Source organism: Ruditapes philippinarum, unplaced genomic scaffold (genome assembly GCF_026571515.1).
Source record: "Ruditapes philippinarum isolate M1 unplaced genomic scaffold, ASM2657151v2 ctg1235_1_1_1_1, whole genome shotgun sequence".
NCBI classification, from domain to species: Eukaryota; Metazoa; Mollusca; class Bivalvia; order Venerida; family Veneridae; genus Ruditapes; species Ruditapes philippinarum.
This window is the reverse complement of record NW_026855406.1, coordinates 136,488-155,189: the sequence shown is the minus strand read 5'-3', so window position 1 is coordinate 155,189 and position 18,702 is coordinate 136,488. Positions and strand designations below refer to the sequence as shown.

The window sequence follows — 18,702 nt, the reverse complement described above, 5'->3', positions numbered from 1 at the left end:
AAAGTTCCCTTTTTTTAGTTAAAATAACCCCCATTCTCCTGGATTTAAACGCACTTTAAATTTTTCTTGTAATGAAATATAAATGTTCATTGTTCCCAGGAGATTAGCAACAAATTTATGGAGGGCAAGGGATTAGAAATCAGTGACTTTAAACTCCAATAACACGACAACATTATTAAATTTTCAACAAACAACCAAAGTACTATAAAAAAAATTTTATTAGCTCATACAAAAAAAGAAAAAAAGCATCACAATTAGACAAGAAAAATGACGGGATGGATTCATAAATAAATTAATCATGACAAAAATATGTGAACACATCACTGTATTCAAGCATCTTAGCACATTTAAGAATGTTAAATATATAATTGTACAAATTATTTCATCAAGATCTTTCCAACAAATCATGATAGAGAAGGAACTATTATAAATAAGTTACCAGAGCACTCTTGACATCAAATACTTAGGATGTGATAAAATTCAATCCATTGCTAGACATTCTACATTTGTGACTTGAATTATACGATTCCCCAGACTCATAAAATTTTTGATGAAATTTGTTTTACCTCAAACTCGATTGCTTGTATATCAGAATGGAAACGTAAATATTGCCAAAGTAAAAATTTGGTAAATATCATAAATTTAGAAAAACTTAGATATTCCTCAAGTGTAATTCCTTCCCCTGATCATTTTATAAATAGTTTTGCACTTTACCAATATCTTTCCTAACATACATATTTCATCTTTTCAAATATTTATCCATAAAGTTCACCTCTTAAGTTTAATTTGTTCATTGAGAACTTTATTACAATAAATTTTGTACCGAGGGTATATAATTTTTGTCAAAAGTTTTAATTTATAATTGTCCAGATCTTAGCGCTTGCTGATAAGCACTGCCTTGCTTCTGTTCCTGGGCCAGTTTAATCATGTCATCAATACGGAGGATGGTAATGGCCGCCTCTGTCGCAAACTTTAGAGATTTGATCTTTGAGATGGCCGGCTCCAGAACTCCAGCTTTCTTGTTATCTCTGACAACTCCCTTGTACAAGTCAAGACCAACCCTATATTGATAAAGAAAATATATATACATTATATATATAAAAAATTAAATAAAATATTTTAAGATTGAGCAATCAATATGATCTTTTACATTGAAATCTTTTATCCCAAGACCGCCTCCGTGGTCGAGAGTTAGAGTCGATGACTACCTCTCTGGCGTGGGTTCGATCCCCGGGAGATGCTTTGGTAGTTTAGCAAGGAGGAAGGTAGTCTAGTACTGGTGTAACTCTCCAGGAACGATGGTTAGAAAACTACCCGCCTATATCCTTTAAAATTGGAAAATTATTGCATTGCTATACTTAATCTTTACTTCTTTTTATTATAACATGACAAAGGCAAATTGAATGAACATACAAGTTTTCATTGATATGTTGTTAATTTGTTAAATGCCTGATATCTTTACTCTGTTGAGCTTCAAAATTCTTCATTTCTTGTATGGGAACATTAAAGAAAAAATGTTAATTATTAAATTTAAGAACATGCAGACTTTCCCACATTTATTGTAACTTTAACAAAGTTTTGTTTTTGTTTGTTTGTCTACCTAACTGGCTTCCTAATCAGACATTACCAATTTCTCCACAACTGATCACCTACCTATCCCACATGATTTCTGAGTAACAGATAATTAACATATCTCCTAAAATGAAATGCTACTAAAGCCTTCATTACCTGGGAGGCAAAATACGAAATATGTAGGTACCACTGAACAATATTTCATTTTGTATAAGCATTATAACTTACATTCGGAGCTCTCTCTGTTCTGGTTTAACTTGAGACATATTGTGGTAGGCTCTTAGTTTGGCCACTAAATCAGTTGAGTCCTGTGCCGCATTTACAGCCAATTGTTTAGGTATAACCAATAGTGACCTGGCAAACTCTGCAATAGCCAGCTGTTCTCTTGAACCCTGTAATAGTTTAAAAAATATTACATAAATGTCAGATAAAAAGTCCTCAACAGATAGATGTATGTAAATGAAATATATATAGTGAAAGGAATGCATGTATTCAAAAGTATTCCTGCTTAAATATGTTCTAAAATGCATCATTTAATGAAAATTTGCTAAGTTATCATAGATTTTGCAAAGGATTAAATTTCATTTGTTTCACAAATTGAAAATATACATGAAAAACATTCGGCAAGTATCTAAGCATATAATTTTTCAGAATGTACAAATTCATGAAAGTACAAATTTGTTCATTTCATTTTTCAAATTTTGGCCTTACAAAAATATCCAATTTTACAGCATAATTATTCTTTCAAAACAAGTGTATCCTTTTTTTAATTCTGTGTTGTTAACCATGTTCTATACTTTAACCTCAGTGCAGTAACAGCTTAAGTCCTGTTAAATTTAATAGGGGTTTATCAGTAATTGCACTAGGGTGACGATAATATATATGAAGGAATACATGGCCTGGATTCTTAACATTATAAACATCTCAATAAATATCCCCCGAAAATCTCACTTACCAGTGATGTAGCATAATTTTCCAGGTATATTGACAATGCAGCCTCTACAGCCCCACCCCCTGGCACAACAGTCTTTGATTCTAGGACACGCCTCACTACACAAAGAGCGTCATGTACTGATCGTTCCATCTCATCACAGTAGAAATCGTTCGCTCCACGGAGGATGATACTGGCCGCCGATCTTGCCTTTGTTCTATAAATAGAACATCACAGATTGAAAACTTGTACAAACATTATTATATAGTAAGTAGTTTTCGGGTGGCATGCTTTATGAAAAAATATTTTTAATGTACAACATTCTGGAAATTGATAAGACCTACAAGGTCCAACCAACATGGAAACATTTCTGTTTGTTATATCCCATTTGTATAACCTTATTATATCAGTGAATATGACAGGCAAAGTTCTGGGATAATTATTAGGATTGAAAAAGATCTGTTTAGACATTTCAGTGAATAGAATAGGCCAGGACAAATTCACAGTTATCTGTTAGTGTTACAATTACAGAAAATGACCATAAATGAGAAATTAAACAAAATGGTTAACAAATGCCAGACAACAAATGCACACTAGATAAACAAAGTTACTGTGCCCTGTAATTGTGTACCTATACATTTCAATGTGTATCCAGACTTGCAATTACTAGCATTTGTAACATCCAATCACTGTACCTAACTTGGGAGCCTTTATATTTTAACTTGAACTTTTCTTTCAATGACAGGAAGAAGACTTGTTAATATACTTTGAAGTGGGTCGTGACAATGAAAATGGTGAGCTAAAAATGCATTTGATACTGAAAATAAAGTCTAATGCTAAAAGTGATTTTTGTTTATCTTTTTTCTTAAATTGTGTGTCAAACATTCTGGAAATTGATAAGACCTACAAGGTCTAACCAACATGGAAATGTTTCTGTTGCTATATCCCATTTGTATAACCTTATTATATCAGTGGATATGACAGGCAGAGTTCTGGGATATTTATCACCATAACACTAACTTTTATAGATGTTATTAAAAATCCCTATTCAAATAAATGGATTTGTCCATATTATAAAATGGACAAGTCCATTTAAGATATTTAGCATGGTAAAGGTTAAGTTGCTTCTGTTGCAAATGTAGAGCATTTTTGAAATTCCTAGTTAAATGCAACACAGTGTTGACCAACTAGTTAAATGTTCAAGTTTGTCTATCCCAATAGCATAACCTCTTGTACTATCAAATACCGAGGTAGTAATTTGGGAAAGTAGTTACTATAAATTGACATAAAAGCTGCACCCCTCAAGATGTCACGAGTCAAAATATTTCAAGAAAATTAAGCTTGAAGAAAATGTACTAATGTACACTGGAGCCGCGTAACAGCGCTCTTCGGTATAGCGCTAATCTCAGTAGAACGCTCATATGCCTTGGCTCCCAAAAAAAAAAATCGTATTTTTCGCCGATTATAATTTTTTTTCCACGTATATCAATACCGCACCTTATCCACTATAACGCTTGTTCAATGTGTCAGTCGAGTGCAATAAACAGTCATAATTACGTCACTCATGATAAGAAGGTGTGAAGTCATACACAGGTAAGCGTTAATCCGCTCTTTTGTTCATTTTGAACAGTTGATCAGTCAGGTATCAAACTGTTAGCTAAAACATGCAAACACCGAAGAGTTGAGTAAATCACCCAAGCGTACAATTAATTTTAAAAAGCATGCACTTTGGATCTATCGGCAAAAAAGTTGTTGAGGATGACTGATTTTTTCACAAGAGACAGCAGGAAAGACGATTAATTTAGTCCCATCCACTAGGTATCAATTTTCATGACCACACATAACACACGTTAACACCGCTGTTTTACTGGAAATTTATAAACAATTGTACATTCGTGGTTTATATTTTTAATTCGTAAATTTCATGTTTATATTAAAGATATTCAGTAATGCTTTACAAAATAATTAATAATAATATATAAACAAGAAACATGGCAATGCCATGAAACCAGGTTTTCAATTATCACCATTGTAGATAAATATGTTGTATTTGAAATACAAATACAAGCAACAAACAATGTAACTATGTGCAATGTAAAACATGAATAATGTAGGAGGAATTGCCACTGAAGAAGTGTTCACTATAATATTATGTATAAGGAAAAAAACAAAGGGCCATAATTAGGTCAAAAACTATCCAATCACAAAACCCCGACAATATGTGCCAGGGTGCTTGATGACAAAGCTTCTGTGAAAGTTTGAACAAAATCCGTTGAGAAATGTAGGACGAGTTCAGCACAGAAGAATTTGTTCACTATAATTATATTGATAATTCTGTATAATGAAAAACAAGTTACAAAGTAGACATGAAATAATATATCATATCTTTTTTAAATTACCTCCAAAGATGATATGACCTTTGACTGCCAAATCAAGTTAAAATCATGTAAACAGGAATTTCAATGTTAATGTCACTGTGACCTTGACCTTGGAGCCAGCCATGCGGAACATGCGTTCTGCACGTCATCTTGATGTGGTAAACATTTGTCTGAAGTTTCATCAAAATTCTTCAAAGGGTTGAAGAGTTACAGAGCGGACAGGATTTTCAATGTTAATGTCACTGTGACCTTGACCTTGGACCCAGCCATGCGGAACATGCGTTCTGCACGTCATCTTGATGTGGTAAACATTTGTCTGAAGTTTCATCAAAATTCTTCAAAGGGTTGAAGAGTTACAGAGCGGACACAATTTCGTTTGACGCCCGCCCGCCCATCCGCCCAGCCGCCCATCCGCCCGCCATAACCCAATCTAATAACCAGGATTTTCAAAATTGAAAACCTGGTTAAAAAGCTTGGACTGATATCCATTGGAAGGTAAGTAATATTAAAGTAAACAATCATTTTCACTAACAAGCGTTATATGTTTTGGCGGTGGGTGGGGTAATGCGTTATTTTCGCTATAATTACACAATGAGCGTTATAAAAAGTTACTCGTTACAACGCTGTCTTGAGATCATGGACCCCAACATGAGCGCTATATCACGGCTCCAGTGTACTAAGACTTCAAAGAAAAGTAAAAAGATTCGAAATTCCAATAATAATTTACATGCTATGTGCAATTAATGACTGATTTTTCTGTCTTTATTGTCTGACTAATGCAGTAAGGACTATACTTGCATATTTTGAATTATTTTCATCTCTCTTAATTTGGTAACTTACTCTCTGTGTTCCACTTAACAATATTTTACTTTCAAATACATTTTTTTTTTTTACAATTAGCATGAATCTAGAGGCATGCTGCTTAAATATATATATAAGAGGACATTAGAAGAATTCTCATTGACTCCATAGACTATGTGGACCTACTCATATTCTTGTGAAGACATTAAAAATTGTTTCTTTCTTTTTTAAATGTATATAAAGTCAATGTCTTTTGCCATATTTAACAGACAAGAAAATAAATTAACAAGTATGAGAAAATTATTGTTTTTTAAAGATGTATTTGTAAAACATTCTGGAAATTGACAAGACCTACAAGGTCTAACCAACATGGAAATGTTTCTGTTGCTATATCCCATTTGTATAACCTATTATATCAGTGAATATGACAGGCAAAGTTCTGGGATATCTAATTCTGCTAGCAAAGATTTTTCCCCTTCATCTGACATCATACCAATGTACAAGTAAACCAATTTTTAAAACAGAATAGCTTCTAGCAAACACTGACTTCCAGAAAAACTTTTTTAAAACATTTAAATTATAATATTTTTTGTTGGGTTTTACGTCACAACAACAAAGTATAGGTCGTATGGCGACTTTCCAGCTTTACTGGTGGAAGACAAACTCAGGTGCCCCTTTGTGCATTATTTCAAGCAAAAACAGGCACCTTCGTAAAACCACAGACAATGCGTAAGCTAATTGGATATAGCTTTCTGACATGACAGAATCAAACACACTTTCACGACTCGAACCTTAAGTAGCAAGAGATGATTGATCTACAATGGACACATTTTCCATAAGTATTTCAAATATTTATAAAAATAATAGAAATGTATCATTGTAGTATTCTAATAAAATATTGCTCGAAAAAAAAAAATGCGGTTTAAGTTCTAAATAATTTTTTTATAAAGATTTTATCATCTGCTATATAAATAGTTGTAATAGCAGATCTTGTAACTTACATTCATCAACAACATCCTTATAAATAAATTCTTTTGTGATCTGTTGTTATATCTGATACTAAATACTATCACTGTAAATATTTATTATACTACAGAGAACTTCCATTTTAAACAAATTCACATTATCAAAATGCTTTACTCCCATTAAGGCTTATTCTCCTCTGTTATTGTGAAGTTTAATGTAGAATATTTTAAAACAAGAACAGATCAGTTCACCAAAAAAGTTTGAACTACACTGTCAAACATTCAAATTGCTTTATCCCAACAGCATAACCTTTTGTACTAGATAATACAGAGGTAGTAATTTGGGAAATTCAGGTATCATTGACTTGTAAGAGATTTGTTGCATTGAACTGACCAACTTACGTCCAAATGCCTTGAAACACTGAAACTTATCTTCTACTTATCTTACTTACCTTAACCTGATTTTGTTTTAATAAATTTGCCTTGCTTTGATTTAAACATATTTATTTAAGCTTGATTGCGAAACAAGTCCTTGCAAATTATATTAATCACATTTGAGTCCACTTCCTGGAACTAACCAGTACTGGTGTCATATGAAGAAACATGGTTGTGACCTGATTAGGGCTCAAACCCATGATCCACCGGTTAAGGGGTAGACACCTTAACCACTAAGCCACCGCTCCCCTGCTTGCTTTGAATTTAGAACAGTCCATTGATAGTTTAAGGGAGTCTAAAAATACAAAGACTGAGGAGGTCAGCAGTATATAGCCTATTTAGATTACATGCATGTATAGGCTGGCCTGGCTCTATACTATCGACATAGGAGGTTCATCACTTTCAGTTCCTACAGGTTCCTGGTAAATGTGGAACATTCTAGAATAAACAGTTCAAATTAAAAAGTTTAAATGAAGCTGTAAAATGTTCAAATTGCTCTATCCCAACAGCATAACCATTTTGTACTAGAAAATACAGAGGTAGTAATTCGGGAATTTGAATTCTAAACAAAGGACAATTGGATCAAAAACCAACACAAATTAAGTATCAAAACATGTTTCGAACAAAGTCAGCAGACTTCTTCAGCCTCAAGAAAGAAATGTTTCTGTCACAAAAATTCTCTGTTTAGATGACCCTTGATGAAATGTACTAATTGAAAGTGGCATATAAATCTGTCTCAGCCAGTTCAGGTTGGAAATTCTAATAGAAAGTTTGTGACATCATAGTGGAATTTTCTACAAGATCTAATGCTCCTTAGTATATAACTTGAGTCAAGTGGGGCATTCACCATTACATAAACTACTTTACTGTAGATGAATTAAAACCTTCACAGTAAAAAGAAATCAGCCCTCTTAACCACTTTATAGATCACAAACCTCAGTGCAAATTCAATAGCCGTCATATATCAAAATCAGATGAAAGATAAAAGCTATAAATTGTTAAGGTTATTGCAAGCTCCTAGCTGTATAATTATTATCTTTTCTCATTAATTCTGGAATTTAATTGATAAAAGTGTTATTACCTTAAAAATTGTGTGCTCATTATCTTTCACAATTTGTGAGAAGTATAAAGTTCCATGGATAAACATGGGAACAGTTCACAGTAATTACCCTAAAGACACATTGTGCCTCAAAAGCCGGTTAATTTTCATTCTGTGTTAAGGGCAAGAATAGGGTTTGAATCAATTAAATAATGGTTTTAGGGCATGTATGATGCTTACAACCTGAAGAAAGAAGTGTTGAATGTTAAAATGATTGTCAAAATTGTAGCAAAATGTAAAAAGTAATATTTTAACTTCCACATAAAAGTCTAAATCACTATAATTGTACTTAATGCAAAAAAAAGACAGAAGCAAATGAGTATTCAGGTAATTGGCCAGTGAGTTACTTTTTGGAAACTGTAATGGGACTCATGAGAAATAACAATAAAAGCATACTGGGTCATAATGGACCAATAAAAGCAACATTTACAGCAAAACCTGAGAAGTGTAGAATCTAATTCAATAAAAGACCAGTAGGGGACTAATAAGGCAAAAATTAAGTTTTACATCTTAACATTTAAAACAAAACATGTAAAACAATGTTAAACATTCTGGAAATTGATAAGACCTACAAGATCTAACCAACATGGAAATGTTTCTGTTTCTATATCCCATTTGTATAACCTATTATATCAGTGAATATGACAGGCAAAGTTCTGGGATAATATGACTGGAGAGGACTTGTTTTATATTTTATAAATCTGTTGTGAAATATAAAGTATAAAGTATCTGGAAATAGCTTATACTAATTTATAAGATCTAACCAACATGATGATTCTTTTATTACTTTATCCCATTTGTAAAGCCTCTTGTATTAGTGGTGATGACAGGCAAAATAATTCAAGTTAAATTCTATCAAATGCATTAAAATTTTAAAAGGAAAATAACATTAAATTTCAAGCAAATGGACAAAACCTGTAATGCCTTACAAATATAGAAATGTTGCATTTTCCCTTTTTCCTATCCCAACCCAAAAGATTTTAGATTTTTTTAGGACAAATAAAGACCATTTCCAAATGTCACAACTATATGTATATGAATAATATTCCTGAAAATTTGCTTGTTTGATTGAGTTTTACATCACACCAACACAGCCGAAAATTTGTAAAGATCCCCCTAAACACCTTAATTTTCAGGCAAAAATGGCTTTTTGTTAAAACATTGCAAATGTGTATCAAATCAGATTTTAAATCCATTCTCCCTTGCCAACAATTTTCCTATTGTTATCAAAGCTGAAATTTTCTCAAATACAAGTGCTAGCTACAAATAGTAAAGAATACTGGAGATAATCAGTGGATAAGGGATAGAATGGCCAAGTTTTAGCTGTAGCATGTTATCAGATAACAATCTGAACATAACAAGGCAAAATTAGATTTTACATATTAACGTCTTAAGCAAAACATGTAAAACAATGTTAAACATTCTGGAAATTGATAAGACCTACAAGGTCTAACCAACATGGAAATGTTTCTGTTGCTATTTCCCACTTGTATAACCTTATTATATCAGTGAATATGACAGGCAAAGTTCTGGGAGTCATCTTTACCACGGCAACATGACATGACTTGATGCCCTTACGTATAATGACGACATCAATATTAAATTTTTTACCTCTTAAAAAAACAACTCTACTGTGTAAATTAAAAAATACTAAAAACTGAAAGTTAGTGTCTCAAGGTACTGACATTAAAATTTTGTTTAAGGCTTCATTTACCTAGAGTCCTATGAAAAATTTCTGATTCCCCTTCCCCCCCCCCCCTTTTTTTTTCTTTTTTAATGGTTTTAGAGCATGTATGAAGACTTCTATAGAAAAAACAGATTCTTTCTGAATTTTGAAATTATCATGACAACTTTTCAGCGATGTGAATAACCTTTCACACTTTAACAATGTTACCAGCAACATTCACAATCAATACTGGTAAAAGGGCAAAGGCAAGCTACATACCCTTTCACAAGAATGAGTTCGTCATCGCAGATTCTTTCCTGAACGACCTCATCTGCGTGACCTAAAAATGACTGTTCAAAAGTCTCCTCACCCTCAAGGTTGGCTAAGGTTGTTATCAGAACAGCTGAAAATAAGAGAAAACATTTCCATATTTTGGGAAAGTATATCACTCTTATGTTTTTTATTTAAATATTTTGTATCATATTTTCATTGATCAACTTTTCTTCGGTGTTGTTTCCTAGGTTGTAATAACAACCCTATTCTAATGGCTTTGAAGAATGTCAAGTCATTTTGTTGTCACTTTTTTATTTTTTTTTATTTTAATGCTTTTATAAAAGAGTGTTCACTACAAATACTCATTCACAAAAGACCAAATATTTTCACTGTAGTAACACCACTGCATTATAGGGTAAGCAACGGTGTTTTTATATTATCATAATGGATTGATACTGTTTTGATTTTGTTTATACCTGCAGAGGGTTTAAAATCCAAATCTATACTGTATGGGTCAGCAAAGTAGCCTGGATCTGTACCAGTTTATTTTTGTTTGCTTTTGTTTATGATAATTTTACAACTCTTTTCTTTTTTTATAAAAAGTCGTAACTTGGCTTTCCTCAACTAACCAGAAACCAATTTCTTCATAATCAACCAAATTCTCATAACAATATAATTTCCGAATCAGCCATGATGGACAAACCTCCAGTAAACAGATGTTCCAGAGGTCTATTTTCAGGGAGATATTTCATCTCTTCTGAGAATTGAACTTGTGACCCCTGGAATACTAATCTGATGCTCTCCTTATAAAGCTAAGCATACATTTAGTCTATTAATATTGAATCCAGTATTAATAAGTGTTTACAGAGATCTAAAATAACATGTTTCGTTTAAATTTACCTCCAGTTGCCTTGGCAATTCTCTTCAGATCCACTTTTTTACACCTCCTTACCGCCATAGCCCCTGCCTCGACAAAATATTTTAGACATAAATCATCTATACCACCAGTTGTTAGGATAACGTTTGCCCCTGATGATAAAATCTTCTCTATTCTTTCCTTGGTAATATCAGATTCCCTGTAAAATATACCAGTCAAGTATAAAAATATACCAGTCAACTATTAGCATCTCAACAATTTAGCACTTGGCATGGTCCACTTGTTAATTACTCAGGATTTTCATTTTTATCTGAGGCAACAGACATGCCAACAAAAAACAACCAATTAGGTTGAGCGGGACGGGAGACATTTAAATTTACAGGCTGAAACTAACACTGATTTTTACCAATGATATGGATCCAAAATCTGTTTACAATAAAAACCCTTAGTAGCCCGGGGTTCTATGATATCAAGGTACTTATCGTTTATAGAAAAATATTTAAATATAAATAACATAAATGAATGAGATTTTACTTCCATCTTATAATTGAACCTTTTCCAGAACTGTTTGTCAAAAAATTATTTCAAAAGAACCAATAAAAATGACATTTTTTAAAATATTTTCAATGTCTGCCATTTTGGGTAATTTCAGAGGAGGTTACTAGGGTATCAAGGTAATACCCAAACAAGAGCGATCAGTAATCACATGTGTCGCCTCATGATGGCCAATTTCATGTTGGGACAAATTTTGTGACAGACGGACAGACAGACGGACAGTGCACAACTAGACTAACAACTTTGTACTGATCATTCCTGTAAAGTTTGGATAAAATTGCACCAGTAGTTTATGAGGAGTAGTCCGGACAAGCTTTTTAAAGGGCCATAACTCAAACAAAAATCATTGAACCGGAAAATGCTGACAATATGCACAACTAGACTTGGTACTGATCATTTGTGTAAAGTTTGGATGAAATTGCACCAGTAGTTTATGAGGAGTAGTCCGGACAAGCTTTTGTGTATCTGGCAACACACAGAAAAAGAAACCTTTTTATCAAAGGGCCATAACTCGGCCAAAAATCATTCAACCGGAAAACCCGTGCAATATGCGCAAGGACTTGAGCTACAGATCAATCCTGTAAAGTTTCATTGAAATTGCATTAGTGGTATAAGAGAAGTAGTCCGGACAAACTTTAAAATTAAAAATTATTAAAGGGCCATAACTCTGACAAAAATCATTGAACCGGAAAATCCTGACAATATGCACAACTAGACTTGGTACTGATCATTCCTGTAAAGTTTGGATGAAATTGCACCAGTAGTTTATGAGGAGTAGTCCGGACAAGTTTTGTGACGGACAGACGGACAGACAGACGATGGAGAAGTGATCCCTATATGTCGCCACTACTCCGTAGAGGCGACACAAAAAGCAAGTATGGAAGGATAGATGGGTCAAAACTTTCAAGTAAAGTTGTGAAAAACTTCCAACAGTTAACTTGCTATAAAATTAAAACTATATGAACAGACTATATGTCAGTATATGTATTTAAAACATATTTTAATTGACTGTGTAAAAACCATTAAGGAAAATGGTAGTAAAATATGAAGGTTTTATAAAATAGTTATTTTTGCCACAAATATATTCATTATTCACCAAATTAAATTTATTGGCAGATGAAAATGAATCTAGTGTGCAAGTTTTACAAATATCAGCATCATCATGTGTTGCTTTTACTAGTAGTTTCAGAAAATTTAAATACCTTGATATCATAGAACCCTTGATATCATAGGAACCGAGTATACTATAAACAAGAGCACTGTATGCGGTGTTAACATTGATCTGTTAACATTTCTTAGTTAAAAAGAGGCATAACTCATTAAAAATAGCTTCCAGAATTATACCCCTTGTCTACCAACTGCACCTTGTCATGAAAAACACAAATATTCAAAGTATAATGTGGATAACTATAATGTGCTACACTACACAACAACAATGCCGCAGAGATCACAATAGCTCGATTTTTTTTTTCAAACAGACGAGATCAAAATGATCAAGCACCAGGTTCCATCATTCATTATAAACTTTCTACAACCAAGAAAGACACAAATACTGTTCACACACCTGACAAATCCTGAATGCCCTTCCACTGAATTGGATATATCTCCACCTTTTTTCTAAGCGCTAAAAAAAAAACAACACAGCATTACCATGCAGTGTAAGGCCAGTCACAAGATTAAAAACCTGCTCATTTTCTCCCACTACATTCTGGTTGTTGCGCCATGTTTATTATCATTATTGACTGTTGTATTACTGTGTTCACTCACCTTTGTCTAACTAATTCTAATTGACTGGGATCTTCTATCAACACCTGTACGCCCATCTTCATCTTGGACTTCTGTAAACTGAAGTCTAAACACGCTATTTTTGCCCCATTTATCCTTTTCGGTGAAGCTGAAAATATTAAGACAAACATTTTATTCTCACTGAAATAACAGTAAAAATCAAAATTTCCTTTCAATGTTGACTTGCTCTATGACTTATTACATATTTAATGTCGAGTTTCTGAGGCACTGATGAGATGTTAACGACTTTCTGGACCTGGTGGAGGGAAGAAGGGCACCAAGAGCCCCTTGCATAAATCCTAACCCTGGAATGTAAATGTTTAGCCTTTGCCATCCGTATAGCAGCAGGTAAGCCTGCACTACCGTGAAGTCTGACAGCAATCAATGTAACCATGGCAAAGACCAATATGCCTGACCAAGACAACTGATAGAAAATTTAAACTTAGCGGAAGTAAAACAACTTTTAAGTAATAATATATCTATGAAATCTTACCTAGTAGTAATGTTAAACAACTTTCAAAGGATAAAATTTCTGAAAGATTCCCATCTACTTTGAGTAGTTTTATGCCACCAAGCACTTATGTATTAAACTGATATAAACAAGGCAAGTTTTAAAATCAACATTGTGTGCCCTTAAAAATTTCGTTCTATTGCCCCTTCTGTCTGCTTAAAGTCTTACTCTAGAAGCAATTCTGTATTTTGGTAGGTTTGAGCTTCTATATAGAATCATAACCCACAACCTGCTGGAATTTTAAGTAATTAACTTTAGTCTTTGATATAGAGCCAGGCTATCCTGCACATTAGCCCTTCATCCAGTCTGATCAGACTCTAAACCTATTGGTACTGTAAAACACTTATTATTCGCGAGAAATTTATTTTCGCTAATATTCTCGAGTTTTGTAAGACGCGAATTCATATTTCTCGCGAATATTTCACTTTGTCTATACACTTGTCCGAAAATGAACACTATCCGAAAATGCGTACACATGGAAAGATATCTGTGGGAAAGTATCGAAATCAGTTCTATAGTAACATCATGTAGCTATTCAAGTGTATTCAATACATTTTCAGAATAACTGTTTTGGTATTTGGTACAAATACTTTAGCACCTGCGAGTTGTTTGTAACATTTCTATTTATTGTATCCTATTGTATTGTACTACAGTTTAAGCCGGAGGGTTAACATAATCGTTTACTACAGGTTAGGCAAATTGCAGTACCGTTTAATTGATTTTCGTCTGCTTGCCTTTGAATGGCTAATCAGTAATACATGACAAACACAGTTGACACATATCAAATAATTATCAAACGTTATTGACATATTTTTGACAGTCGGTTACCGGTTTCAAATTTTTCGGGAAGACCCGAATTCATGTTGACGCGAAATAATTATTTTGGACATTTTGCCTCAAATTCGCGAAATAAGGTTCTCGCGAAAAATAAGTGTTTTACAGTATCTCAATTTTTTTATTTTGATATTAAAATCCTTTTAGCTTTTATAGGACTTCTCTAAATTCACAGCACCGCAAACACATTACACAAATTCAATAGGTAAATGGGTTAAAACACTCACCTTGTGAGGCTACTGTACAATTGAGTGCATATCCTTGAACGAGAACACTCTCACTAGAACTCTGTCCATGAGCCTTGAGTATATTCACCGCTTTCACTGGATATCTGTAACCCCCTTTACCATCTGACATCCTAATTGCATGTGCTGCATCTACCACCATGTTTGAAAAGAAATCAGACTGACTGATAGATAAGTTAAGGAATAAAACTCTTCCAAGGCAGAAAATCAACTCTGAAGTGTGTGCATTTTCTGTGAATTTCTGCAATTGAAGGCCTATAAAAATATTTCAAATGTCGAGTTTATAAAATCATTTTACTGTCATCATATTAAAATGTCAGTAACCACTTAACAAAATGGAGCCTATTGTTTGCATTTTGGTAATTGTGAAGCAAAAGAGACATATCCCCACTTCATTTGTCTTTCACAACATATTTATGCATCAGCAATATTCCTCACTTGTTTTGGAAATAGCGCAGGTACCAAACAAAGTGGGAAAAATACCCCTATCAAGTAATCTAATGGCCACACACAATGCCTTTACAAAGTTATATAAGGACATTTGGGAAATGAGCCCCGTAACTGGGGAAAATAATCCAACATTTTTGGGAAATTTTAGAATTTTTCTCCCTTATACATGACTTATAAAGTGTTTTAACATATATGCATAATCATAAAACCTGTCATTCCTTATATGAAACAAGTCAAAACAATTAAATTTTGTTAAGAAGTCCAAACAGTTCAAATTTTTGACTGCTGTTTTGAAAATGGGAAAAAATAGGTTATATTGGATTGGGGATGGAGCCATATTTCAGTCCTTGGTACCAGGGAGAAAATACCCTGATAAAGATCTTGATCAGACAATATTAACAGGACTTTCTTATAGACACACCACATCATTACAGCAGTGATTTTTTTCCTGTATTTTACAGCCGAATAAAGGCCGTTTACCCTAGCCCAAAATAAATATATTTCTCCTAAAAATGCTAATATTTTCCCCTGAAATGCCCTGTGCAGTTCTTCACCAGAACCATGACTTAACAGCATCTGATTTATGTCAGCTAGAAGTCCCTGATAGCCTCTTCTACAATGCATGCTAAACTGAATTAAAATTGAAAATTTTATAAAAATGTGTGGGTAAATTCCCTTTTCAGTTGTTGAAATTTGACTTCAGGTTTCCCCTTTCTAATTTACGGTACTGTATTTTCCCCTTCAGAAAGCCACAGGCTGTTTTGAAAATCGAAAAAGAATTACTGTACAGTATGCTCCCTACTTTTTAAGTGACTACATAAAAAAAGAAATAAAGAAATTGCCCATTTGGTAATAAAGGAAATTATGCATACAACTTGCAAGTCAAAGTTTGTTCCTTTTGATCATCAAAGATTTTATAAATACTCCAGAAATTTGGAAAAACAACAAAAAAACACTGCCATAAATCATGCTTTGGATCATCAGAAGTTCTTTAGTAATAATATCTGTAATAAAGTGGGTGCTTCCAAACTATTAATGTCAGCAAATGAAAATTAGCAAAAACCAATAGAAATTAAAGAAATAATGATGTGAAAATACAGATTGCACAATGCAATGTGCAGTCATTTCGTTGACAGCAGATCTGTTTTCCACCATTTTCTATGTTTCTAGGTCACTAAATGAATAATGATGTGCTGAGCCATCAATAAACTTTTAATTAAAGGCACATTATGCCTTGGAAATCCATATAAATTAAAATCTTTAGAAAAGTCAAACATGTGTTTAATAACATTTTAATAATGGCTTTAGAGCATGTTATATGTTTAACAGCTGAAGAAAATAGTGTTAAATGTGCAGAAATGTGTTGTAATGGTAGCAAAATGTAAACATAGTAGTATTTTGACTTCTATATAAAATACTAGTTCCCAATAACTGCCAACAAAAGCAAAGAGGAGCAAAGAAATTCATCAACATGTATATGGCAAATGGCTCTTTTTTTTCGAAACTGAAACAAAACACCAATATAATAAAGTTTATGAGAAGAACAAAAGATAACATATCTGAGGCATAATGGACCTTTAAAAGGTGCCAAGCTATAATGTTTTCCCAATAGACTTTTAGTGCTGCTCTTGGAAACAGCAGCATAAGAAGGTGCCATATACAATCTATCAAACAAACAAACAAACATAGAACAACAATGTTTAACATCCATAACCAAACACTCTGTAAATTTATCATGGTTATATCACTGTCGTGACAATCCTATATATCATAGACTTCCTATCTCTGGTCTCCAAGGGCATACGTGAAAAGTTTTTTTTTAACAGCTATATCAGAGGGAATGTGAGGAATGTTTCTTTAAACATTAATCAACAGAATCAGTGGCACGCTCTGTCTGTCTACACTCTTTCGTATTACAATAACATACTTTATTTAGATGAAGTATTTGACAAGACATTATTACTTCCTCAATAACTTGGGAGACATTTAAGAACAGATACCTCAGTAAATGCCACCAGTTCTAACCATATAAACAAACATTTTCATTATATTGTGATCCTCTTTCACATAAACATCAGTTTAGCTACATTTTCTTTTTTTCACAAAACATGATTTTTTTACAGTACAATCCCAAAACTTATCACATTGAACAATCATTTCTTTTTCATACAGCCAATTTTTTTTACTAGTTGAGCCATTAACAGACTTTTTGTTCTCTCATTTAAACAGGGAGGGGCACACTCCTTAAATTTGGGGGAAAATAAATTATCTTTTTAAAGATTTATTTTCTCAGCTTTCCTGAAATAACAAATTAATATGCACTTTACTAACATAGACTTACATATAATGAAATAAAACATTTATCTTTCATAGTTTTATGCTTTATCTTATAATAAAAAACACTCAAACTTTACTTATATTGTCTTTTAAACATCTATGAATTGATAAATTAAACCAATTCAACTTTGAGGTTTAATGTGTTACTTTTCCCCAGTGTATATACTAAAAGGTGAAATAAAACACCAAAAAGCAAGTTGAATGGGGGTATCTTTTTTTTTTTGTTAACTAAGAGTTATATTTCAGTGCTATAATAACAATGGGATACAACTCTTTCACTGACAATCATTCATGCTGACAAGAATCATGTCCCTTTTCAAACACACACATTGTTCTTATTACAAATAACTGAATGAATTATTTGTATATATATTCAATTTATACAAAGAACTATTCTTTTATTAATTAATGTAGATCAACTGGGGCACTAATAATGGTAAAATTCCAAAGATATTGAAGAAATACAATTATAGGACTGCTATAAATGAACTGGAAATTGACAAGTATTCTTAGCCCACCCATTTTTAGTAGAGATGCTGCGGTTTAAATGATACCGGTAAACCACGGTCCAGAGACATCTGCGTACGTACCGCGGTACAGACCTGGAAAAACGGTCATTTTAGCTCTAATTTAAAGCAATTACAGATCCGTAAAATGTACTAAATTAAAAACTTTTTCTGTTGTATATGTCAAATGTTTCTTTGAGTTAACCTTTTTGCAACAACTTTCGCCGACTGTTATCATTCTTCCCATAGTTCTTAGCGAAAATTGAAATGCTTTATCGATTACCGCATGTAACCGTAGAATTGTCGACTTGCATGATCTCAGTTGAAGAAGCAAGAATTGTCGACTTACATTTTCTTGTCCAAATATCGCTTATTTGATACAAAAAACTAATCGTAAAAGATTGATAATTCATGAGGGCATTCCTTGCATAAAATTAGGGTGTTACTATTTTAATAGTATTTAATATAAATAGCGACCAATC

General features: G+C 33.0%; 1 protein-coding gene across 1 annotated transcript in view; it reads right to left on the bottom strand.

Annotated features, from left to right (window-relative positions):
* Nucleotides 1–200: 200 nt before the first annotated feature.
* Nucleotides 201–18,702, bottom strand: part of LOC132743178 (T-complex protein 1 subunit alpha-like) — a 31,036-nt gene continuing 12,534 nt past the window's right edge. Inside the window, exons 6-12 of the mRNA XM_060731706.1 lie at nucleotides 14,910–15,091; nucleotides 13,320–13,446; nucleotides 11,021–11,196; nucleotides 10,127–10,250; nucleotides 2,528–2,720; nucleotides 1,801–1,964; nucleotides 201–1,061 (exon numbers count right to left, since the gene is read on the bottom strand). Of these exons, the coding sequence (XP_060587689.1) occupies nucleotides 857–1,061; nucleotides 1,801–1,964; nucleotides 2,528–2,720; nucleotides 10,127–10,250; nucleotides 11,021–11,196; nucleotides 13,320–13,446; nucleotides 14,910–15,091 (1,171 nt within the window). The 3' untranslated portion in view covers nucleotides 201–856. The remainder of the gene's footprint in view (nucleotides 1,062–1,800; nucleotides 1,965–2,527; nucleotides 2,721–10,126; nucleotides 10,251–11,020; nucleotides 11,197–13,319; nucleotides 13,447–14,909; nucleotides 15,092–18,702) is intronic.